General features: G+C 52.4%; 1 protein-coding gene across 2 annotated transcripts; it reads right to left on the reverse strand.

Moving 5' to 3' along the window:
* Nucleotides 1-1,367: 1,367 nt before the first annotated feature.
* NEFH (neurofilament heavy) lies at nucleotides 1,368-9,917 on the reverse strand. 2 transcript variants are annotated; one of them, XM_019539310.1, is made up of 5 exons: nucleotides 9,399-9,917; nucleotides 5,075-5,274; nucleotides 4,473-4,597; nucleotides 2,947-3,541; nucleotides 1,368-2,871 (listed from the first exon to the last, which is right to left on the reverse strand). In XM_019539310.1, the coding sequence occupies exons 1-5, from the start codon at nucleotides 9,847-9,849 to the stop codon at nucleotides 1,981-1,983; spliced, it is 2,262 nt and encodes a 753-aa protein (XP_019394855.1). In that variant the 5' UTR covers nucleotides 9,850-9,917; the 3' UTR covers nucleotides 1,368-1,980. The 2 variants fall into 2 exon arrangements, with proteins under 2 accessions (XP_019394855.1, XP_019394854.1); XM_019539309.1 differs by having other exon boundaries at nucleotides 1,368-2,884; nucleotides 2,942-3,541.
* Between the last annotated feature and the right edge of the window lie 324 nt (nucleotides 9,918-10,241).

A 10,241-nucleotide genomic window follows, 5' to 3' on the forward strand; every position in this document is an offset into this window, starting at 1 on the left:
GCCATGGAAATTAGCACCACATCCACTTGCACAGGACCCAGGCAGCAGCAGTGCCAGGTTTGGTCTTTAATAAGCAACCCCACAAGAGGGAACTACCACTAGGAGAGCTTCTCCCCTTGGTAAGCCTGATGACATCCCTGAAGGGCAAAGATTGGGTACATATCCTCTGTAGAGGAACAAACATAATGGCATGGCCTGACTGTATGTGGACACCACCTTCTCCTTACCTACCATGATGGCCAGTAGGGGTCCAAATTGCCGCTCTGATTTCTAATGCCCAGCTGGCTGTGGGAGTCCAGAGCAAAGATGCAAGAGGAAAGATGTTCACCTTCTCTTCTTTCACACTGGTTCTGTGGCTGAGCTCAGGAACTGAAGGCTTGTTCCAAACCGGGCATATCCCACAATGAATCTGGGATGAGAGAAACCTGGTGACCAGTTGGGGTAACTAGGTAGCCAACCCATATGGCCCCAACGGGATTTCCTACTGGTTGTGTTTTCTTGCTTAACACTGGCACTTTCCAATCCAGCCAGGCTCTATGTCTAGGAGCTGACAGGGAACAAATGTCACTGCCTCATGATACCCATCACATTCTGGAGTAAAGGAGGAGCAAAGAAGGCAGAACCAATGCAGCTTTCAGCCCTTCCCCCTGCAGCCCACTATAGCATCCCTGAGCTAGGATCCTTCCATTCCCAACTACAGGGACCACACCACAGAGTGAGATCCCACACATCAGCTTGAAAGTACACACCAGGATCTGAACTTTAACTGTCTTTCAGAGACGCGTGGTTTGCCTCACTCCAGCAGAACACAGTTCTGTTGACCGTTTGTCATCACACCCCCAATCAGGGAAAGAAGCTTGTTAGGTGAAACAACCTCTGTACTATAGCTGGCTGGCTGTGCAGTGGTTGATCAAGAAGGAAAAAAATGCCTTCCTGACTTGTGCTTATCTCCTATGCTGAGCCAAGACATGTGATTCTCTTCATCCTTGTGCAGATGCAAGTGTCATTACATATGGGGTCATGATGTCAGATACAATGGGTGAATCTTTAAGAGGGCTGGACTGATTGAATCTTCCTAGCCCAACTGGTCTGCATGGACAGCCTTGAATTCATCAGATCGCTCTTGTTTAGAGACCAAGAAACCAAAGGGCATTAGGCATCTAAGTATATGTACAGAACTAAGCACACATCCTGTCCTGAGGACCAGTTTCTTAGGATACCCGTATGAGAGCTACAGCGGGTTGTATTAAAGCCTCCCAACTAGTACGCACTTGTCAGCCTCACTCTCGTTCTTTATTCAGTGGCCCTTCCCCATTCATGGGCTGTTACCCTGTTCTCCTGCAAAGTCACAAAAAGGACACCAGGAATGGTTTTGTCTGTAAGCACTTTATTTGTTTTATTGCACATAAGCAATTGAAAGTGGACTTGAGTTTGTCCAGTGCACTTCTTAACTGTGTGGAGTTCTGCAGTGTCTAACCTGATTCCGTTCATGTCAGCTACAGTCTGTGTAGGCTACAAGTGAGAAATTATGTTCCATTTGTAAAATGAAAAGGCATTTACAACTCTTGAGTTTCCTATCTACTGTACATCTCCAAAGCATAATAGAGCTCTAACTGTGTACATTCCTTATTGCATTTGTCCATCAATTGCACATACATTAGATAAATGCACTTATTTGAAAGGGGGCAGTTTTTCTTAATAATTCAAGTGTTTAAATGTGGCATTCTGCATATATCACATTCTGCTACTGAAGCTATCATAACATATTTGAACCACCAGTTGAGTAGGCTCAGGTATTTGTTTTTGTCTTTCACATAAACATATTGCTAACTGTAAGTTCCAGCTCAGACAAAGGAGGTCATCCATCACCTAAGCAAAGTCTCATCTTTTGGGAAAAAACGCATGTTCAGTCACAGATCAGGGAAAGCTTCAAAGCTCTCTTTGGTGGCCCACCTCCTTACATGTCCAAAGCTCCATTGTTCACTTCTCACTCTTCTTGGCTTTGTCATCAGGAGCAGCAGCTTTCTCTGTGGGTTTGCTTTCTTTTGCCTCTGTGCTGGAGGACTTTTCTGCTTTCTCTGCCTTGGGTTTGGTAACCTCAGGTACTTCTTTGGGTGCTTCTACTTTGGGGGTGTCCTTGGTATCTTTGCTAGGTTCTGCCTTGGCAGGCTTTGCCTCTTCTTTGGGTTTAGCTTCAGCTTTGGTTTTTTCCTCCAGGTCCTTTTTGGGCTCAGCCTTTTCCTTCTTTGGTTCTTCCTTCTTCTCAGCCTTTGGCTTTTCGGTCTCCTTTGCTGCTGGTTTGCTGGGCTCCTTGGCTTTAGCTTCCTGTGGTTTGGGCTCAGGCTCCTGCTTAGCAGCTTTCTCTTCCACCTTCTCCTCTTTGGGTTTTGGTGCTGGTTTGGGAGGTTCCTTCTCCTTTACCTCTTTCTCCTCAGCCTTCACAGCTTCCTTTTTCTTCTCAGGGGCAGAAGGCTCAGGAGCAGCAGCTTGCTTCTTGTCCTCCTCTTTGGGTTTCTCCTCCTCCTTCTTCTCAACCTTAGCCTCAGGTTTGTATGGCTCTTTGGCTGGGGTTTCCTTTTTGGGTGCCTCCTCTTTCTTGCTTTCTTCCTTTTCCTCAACTTTTGGCTTGGCTGGGGCTTTCTCCTCTTTCTCCACTTGTTTCTCTTCTTTCACAGGTGCCTTTGTTTCCTTCTGGGGTGATTTGATGGGTTCCTTCTTGGGGACAGCTTCTTTTTCTGGTGACTTGACCTCCTCCTTCACAGGGGACTTGGCCTTTTCTGGAGACTTGGCCTCTTCCTTTGCGGGGGATACAAGTTTCTCAGGGGGCTTGACTGCTGGAGACTTGGCCTCTTCCTTTGTGGGGGACTTGACCTTTTCAGGGGACTTGGCTTCCTCCTTTGTGGGGGATGCAGGTTTCTCAGGGGACTTGACCACTGGGGACTTGGCCTCCTCCTTTGTAGGGGATGCAGGTTTCTCAGGGGACTTGACCGCCGGGGACTTGGCCTCTTCCTTTGTAGGGGATGGGGACTTGACCGCCGGGGACTTGGCCTCTTCTTTTGTGGGGGATACGGGTTTCTCAGGGGACTTGACTGCTGGGGACTTGGCCTCTTCCTTTGTGGGGGGTGTGGGTTTCTCAGGAGATTTGGCCTCCTCCTTTGTGGGGGATGCAGGTTTCTCAGGGGATTTGACAGCTGGGGACTTGGCCTCCTCCTTTTCTGGGGGTTTGGTCTCCTCTTCCTCACCCTCTGCTTCTGCTTCGGATTCTCCCTTTTCTTCCTCTTTTGCCTCAGCTGCTTCCTCCTCCCCCTCAGCCTCCTCTTTCTTCTCAGCCTCCTCTTCCTCCGTCACCTCTTCTGTTACCTGGATTTCCTCCGTCTGCTCCTCCACAATTACAGTTTCCTTCTCAGACTTCTCCACCACCTTGACCTTCTCCTCACTTTTCACTTTTATGTGGGTGGGGATGCTAGGAGTCTTAGGGAGCATCTCGGGGAAGGGGAATGGCCCAACTCCGATGCGGTATTCTTCTCCTTCCAGGAGCTTTCTGTTGGGGAGAGTAGGGTAGGTAGAAAAGAGAAGTCAGATTTTGCTTTTTAAACCCCCAAATGGCATTGGTAGCCTTGCCTTTGCTTTAGTAACCTCCTGAGATCTCATTTACCAAGGATTCCCTTATTTCTACTTGATATTCAGTCCTCCAATCCCTCGATGATGAGGCGCCAACCCATCAATGATAGTGAATACAGGATGTTCCCAAACAGGGCTTGGAAGACTGGCTTGCTCTCCCACAAACCTGCTACAGCAGCAGTTAGCAACCTTTACAGGTTAGGGATCAGAATGACTCCACTTGAGTAAGAGCCAAGTAGCAAGGTGAGCACTAAGGCCCAGCTGCTGCCATGTCTCTCCATGGCAGTCAATGTAGAAACAACAGACACTGCCACTGAAGCCCTCTCCCACCAAACACTTCCAAAGTCCCATATCCTCAGCCAGATTAAATGACTCTGCAGACCAAATCTGAACTACAGACCATATATTGATGACCCCTGTGCTACAGGGTTTCACCCCTTGATCTCTGCATGCATCCCATGGCTGGAGGAAATCTCAGAAGCCATGCCCAGCCTAAGACTCCAGTGGCTTGGTGTTTAATGTGGTAGCACCTCTTGTGCCTCAAAGACAAATGGTTTCTTAGGTGCAAGGAGGGTGGTGGCCTAAAAAACTGGTCCTGCTGGATATTTGGCTTGATGCTGAGGGAAGGCTGTGGAATGAATTAGGTTGTCCATTGGAGGGAAGGCCCTGAGGGTGACAATGCTGCATTGTGCCTGTGGATTGGGGCGGAGGTGTTGAAAGCACACCTTGGGCATGCTTAGCTCTGAATATTTTTGAGGGACTGCCTGAGAACTACCTTCAAAAGCTCAAACATTGGCCTTAGCTCCTAATACCTCATCTACACTCCCCACTTCCTGGTCCTAGTCTCATACCTGTAAGCAGAAATTTCTATATCCAGGGCCATTTTGACATTCAGCAGGTCCTGGTACTCTCGAAGCTGAGCTGCCATCTCCCACTTGGTGTTCCTCAGCTCATTGTCCAGCTGCTGTATGGTTTCCTGCATCAGAAATACAGGGGGAGATCCAGTCTAGTCTGGACTGCCCTGATTCACAGCAGGCACCCTTTTCCACAAGCAAAGCAATGTCTGAGCTGCAGCTACATGCACTGGACTCTCCTTGACCAGACCTTATTTACATCAGTTGCTAAATAGTGGGACGCTAGCCAGACAGTAGTGTGCAAGTCACTGGGGAGAGTCTAACCTTGAGGTCCCAGGAGATCAGACACCCACCTTTTTTCTTGATCAGTTGTATCCAGATTTGATTCCACTCCCATGTGGCCTGTAGTAGTCTAAGAACACCACTAATAACGATATCTTGTCTCAACAGCAAGGGAAGCTGATCTCCCACAAAAGGCAGCAATGCCCTTTTGGTAATGATTTGCAGGAGAAGATCATAGTGCAATACTAAATGCTTAGAGACCTCAGAGCTAACCCTGTTGTCCTATTCTTTCAGTTCTACGCTTTGCTACAGGTTACCTGGTAGGATGTAACATCAATCTGATGGCGCTCTTCTGTGTCCTGTCTTTGCCTCTCTAGAGATTCCTTGGTTCCCTTGAGGGCTTCAAGTTCTGTCAGCTTGGTCTGGAGCTGCCGGCGGTATTCAGAAATCTCCTCCTGGGCAGAGCGGATGGCATCTGTGTTCAGCTTGGCAACTTCAGACAGCTTATCCAGCCTCACTAGAGTGGGGGAAGCACAAGGAAGCAAGAGGAAAAGCAGGATGGACAAAATAAGTGGGTTAGACTACTTTAACAGGTCAGCTACTCCAATCACCTGAAAAAAATGCAGGATGCTGTGTTCCAAAAGCATTGCAGGCAAATGACTACTCAGCCTCACCTTGAAAACCCCAAAGAAGAATCTGCAGCATCCCTGGGCAACTTGCTTCATTGTCCTACTGCCTCGACAGTAAGGAAGCTTTTTCAGAGATGTAATTGAAATCTGCTTTGCTGCAGTTTCAGTCCATAGCTTCATGTCCTGGAGGAATTCCCTCCTCCATTAACTAAAGTCTGCTGTCTTTCAGCAGCCCTTGTTTAGTGTCAAAGTGCCTGCTGGTCAGTCTCTCCATTGTCAGGAGTTCTCAGAGACAGCCAGAATTCTGCAGTAGCCCCATATGGCACTGGATTTTCACATTAACCCAGCCCTGATTTATTTTGGGTAGGGTTTTTTTCCATTGCAGAGAACTGCTAAAAGGCAGAGCTACTGACTCCACTGCTGAATTAGGAAAAATTAAGACTGTTGGAAAAAGAAGAGCCTGCTGCTCTCTTTTAGCCAGCATAGAAAGAAATTCCCCAATGCAGGCCCTCTGGTCAGCACATGTCTCTGCAACATAGTCATAGTTCTCTGCAACTGATTTAAAAAAACTGCATCTCTTGAGCACATTTATACAACCCTTGCAGCAGCCAGACACTGACCACAGTTGTTCCCCTGCTTTCCCTGTGGCAGGTTGAGGGTGCTTTGGGCAATATGTCTTGTAGTTGTGCAATAGGATTGACTGTGTAGTTTTAAGAATAGATTAGACAAGGATTTGTATGGGATGATGGATGGGGTTGATCCTGTCTCGAGCAAGGAGCTGGGATAGATGAATTTTAGAGGTCTCTTCCCACCCTACTTCCTATGATTCTATGAGCCCCAAGGTCCTTGAAGATGGAAGAGACCTGTTTGATCAGAAAGTCCATCTCCTTGAAACCATACAGTATATTCTTTCAGATATTAAATGGCCATTGTACTAATCAAAAGGCCAATGGGATTTATGGTGCTGAAGATCTCAAGAAGCAGATTAGTTTCTCTAATTTCCCTTATAGGAATGGTGATGTTCCAGCCTAGCACCACAATTTCACAAAGCAGGCTAGGAAAGCCAGCATTAGCCGCCGCCAGCTCCCTCACAATCCCCACCTGTAGCAGCAGAAACATGTAGCAGGGACATAGATTCATTTTAATGACAGTTTTTGCTGTACCAGCTAACTCAAGAGTCTGCTTCACTCCAGTGACCTTCCAAGAAGGTTATGGATGGAGTCATGTATTCTCACTTCTCCCTCTAGGGCAGCCACTTCCCTATCAAGTTCCCCAGGTGCTGATCCCTCCCCAGGTTAGTCTGAAAGTAAACTCTATTGAGTTTAGATCTCTGAAAAACAAATCAGCACAGACCAAGTTCAACTCCCCCCCCACCCCAGCATGAGTTAGCAGGCTCTGCTGCATGGCAATGTGCAGCCAGAGAGAAGCATCTGAGACTGATGATCCAGCTCCACAGGAACTCCTGGCTGGCAGAGGCTGGGAGAGCTGCAGGACACTCATCCTTCTCAGGACAGAAGGGATGGGACCATCAGAGGAAGATGGTGAAACAGCATTTTGAGAATAGTGAGAAGGACAGAAATGCATGCAAAATTCCATACCCACAGTGGAAACATGGAAATGCCCTTGTACACAGTTGTGACCAGAGCCAATATGCCTTCAGTGGAAGGGAAGGATGTTGGGATCCTGCCTAGGCACATGAATGAATTCACTTTAATAGGTCTATTCCATCTCTGACTTGTATGAACCCAGAGGGCTCATACAAGTCAGAGAAGGGAATCAGAAAGGATTAGGAAAGCAGCAGGGGACAAGGGCTATTCCTTGCTAGTACTGGGCTGGTGCAAGGATATGAACCTCACCCCCTCCTTATGCTTGTGCAAGGTCTACTCAGGCTCTTGAAGGGCAAGCTGGGTATGAGCTGCTGGATATGCTCTTGGGGCAGCGTGTAAATGGTCAGAAAGGACTGATCACCTCCATCTTAGCATTAGCTTGTGTCTGCAGAGGGCAGATGCTCTCAGTTATGAAGCACTATTTAGCAATACTGACTACCTCCTTTTCCCAGCAGTATGCCCCGGAGTGCTGGTCTGTGTCCCTGGTTATAGAAGCTGCAGAGACTTCCAAGCATCTGGCTTGCAGTCCAGGCATGGTCTGCAGAAAGAGGTAGCTGACTGTATGGCAGCTCTAGAGATAGAGGAGAAGGGACAGGGAAAGGACAGCTCCAGCACAAAGGCTGTCATGGTAGAGGCACAGGCCAAGGCTGATAACCAGTGTGAGCAGCGCGGTGTCTGGGACAGGGGGAGGGAGCAGGACTGCAGTCCCAGGGGTGTCTATTCCCAAGGTGCCCTGCTGCTGCTGTCTTGGGGTGGGCAGTGCAGCATTATAGTAGCACCACAGGCAGAAGGCCAGTGAGCATCCCTTCCAGCCCCAGAGCCCTCTACACTGGAGTGGGGAGGCAGCAGTCTGGAGGCAGGTGCTCTGAGGAAGATTTCCAGGGCATCTCATTTTCTCTGTACCCTGCTTGAGGCGAGGGGCTGCCCTCCACCCCAAGCAGGGATTCTGGAGCAGGGCTGGGGACAGCAGGACCGGGTCGCCGGGGCTGCCCTGCTGCTAGGGCGCTGTCCTTGGTCCCGATCAGGCCCGTGCCAGGCAAATGACCAACCGGGGCCGCCTTTGACTTGAGTAGGAGCAGGCTGGCTTTCCAAGGGCTGAGTGCACTGAGCAGCTACACTCAGCCTGGGCTGCTGCAGAGCTCAGGGCAAGGCAGCAGGAAGCAGAGATCAGGGTCCCAGCTCCAGCAGGCTCAGGGAGGCAGAAAGGGGCTTTGTGCAGCGTACTAGGGGCTGGATGAATGGCTCCAAGAGCCTCAAGGTGGTTCTGAGAGGAAACGCCCTCCTTCCCCCAACTCTGCAGTGTAGAGACAGTACTGCATCACTTAACGCAGGATCCCCAGCAACCTGCTAAGCCCCAGCTCATGGAGATCCAGCTGGTTTCTGTGTCACACATGCAGGCAAGTGCACTCCATAGCCAGGGAGCAAGGCAAGGGTGCTAACGATCACCATTAAGAATGAGCAACAACAACAATTCATAACTGTTTTCAGTGCTGCCTGTCCCACTAGCTCTTGATTGCTAAAACCTTGTTCACACTGCTCACCATGTAGCAAGAGGCAGCTGCGCATCCCTGGCTGGCACATGCCAGCAACACGAATCAGCAGCAACTGTACCCATGGGGAGGGTTCAGATGGTGTTGGCTTGTTGATTTAATTGGCTTCAGATTCTGGACTGGCACAGGTCCACAGGAGCCTCCAGCCCCATCAGACCTCTGCCTGGGAGGGCCTGGGATTCAGTGTGGGAAGTGTTTGCAACAGTACTGGGAGTGGAGGGGGAGGGAGGTTTGCAAGTCACAGCACTGACCACAGGGTAGCTACAAAATAAAAAACAAAGGAGAGATATCGACTGGACCCTAGGGACACGGACTAGCCCTGAAAGGTCTGTTCCAAAAGAAAGTGGGCGAGGGGATTAGACGGTCCCCATTCCCTCATCTCTGACATGGGGCTCCTGTTGGAGCACTGCTTCAGAAAGAAGCGGAAAATCCCTCCCCCCTGCCCAGCCGCCAGAAGAGCATGGCATGAAGGGCATTTGTTTCAGTGCCGAGGTCTGCCAATTCATTATCCACGGGTCCCATTACAAGGTGGAAAGCGAGTCCCCAGCTCCCCAAGCACCGGTCCAGTTGCAGGAGCTGATGATCCCAGCCCTAGGGAGCTCGGGGCACTGCGCTGGCTCTGGCTGCCCTTGCACCACAAGGAGAAAGGACGGTTGCAGCTCATCCCCCGCCCCAAGCTGAGCCGAACTAGGGCCCCGGGTGTCTGCGGCGGGCTCCCCTGCAGGGCGGCACGCTACGGGGCACCCCAGCCCCGCCCTCTTGGGGCCGGCCGGCTGCGGGCGGCTCCTGACTCAGCACGGACTGCGGAGCCCTCCCCCCCGCCCAGCTCCCCGCGGAGCCCCGCGGGCCGCGCACCTCGGAACCACTCCTCGGACTGCAGCGTGCTCTGCGCCGCGTGGCCCTCGAGCTGGGCGCGGATCTCCCGCAGCGCGGCCGTCACGTCGGGCTTGAGCGCGTCGCGCGTGTCGAGGGCGGCGGGGCCGGGCCCGGCCTGGATGCGCTGCAGCAGGTCGCTCACCTCCTCGTCGTGCGCGCGGCGCAGGTAGCGCGCCTCGTCCCGCAGCGCCGCCGCCTTCTTCTCCAGCTCGGCCCGCGCCAGGCTCGCCTCGTCCACGTAGCGGGCCAGCGCCCGCGCCGCCGCCTCCGCCTCGTCGCGCTGCCGCGCCTCGTCCTCCAGGCGCTGCCGCAGCTGCTGCACGTCGTCGCCCAGGCGCTCGTGCTCCAGCGCCAGCTGCCCGCGCTCCGCGCCCAGGCGCAGCACGGCGCCGCGCATGTCGCGGATCTCCCGCTCGTACAGCTCGCCCATGGCGGAGCGGCCCGCCTGCTGCTGCCGCAGCGCCGCCGCCTCGGCCTCCAGCGCGCGGTTGTGCAGCTCCAGCTGCCGCACCTTCTCGATGTAGCCGGCGAAGCGGTCGTTCAGCCCCTGCAGCAGCTCCTTCTCGTTGCGGCCGCGCAGCTCCGCGCCGTTCAGCGCCTCGCCGCTCTCGCTGCCGGCGCCGTAGCCGCGCCGGGAGCCGGCGGAGCCGGAGCTGCGCGAGTGGAAGCCGCTGGAGCCGGCGGAGCGCGGCGCGTGGCGCCCGGGCAGCTCCTTGCGGAAGAGCCCGGGGCCGGCGCCCAGCAGCGCCTCCAGGCTGTAGCTCATGGCGGCGGCGCGAGGGGGCTCTGCGCGGCGCGTGGCGCCCGGGCAGCTCCTTGCGG

This window comes from Crocodylus porosus, unplaced genomic scaffold (assembly GCF_001723895.1).
Source record: "Crocodylus porosus isolate Cpor-Errol unplaced genomic scaffold, CroPor_comp1, whole genome shotgun sequence".
In the NCBI taxonomy this organism is placed as follows: Eukaryota; Metazoa; Chordata; order Crocodylia; family Crocodylidae; genus Crocodylus; species Crocodylus porosus.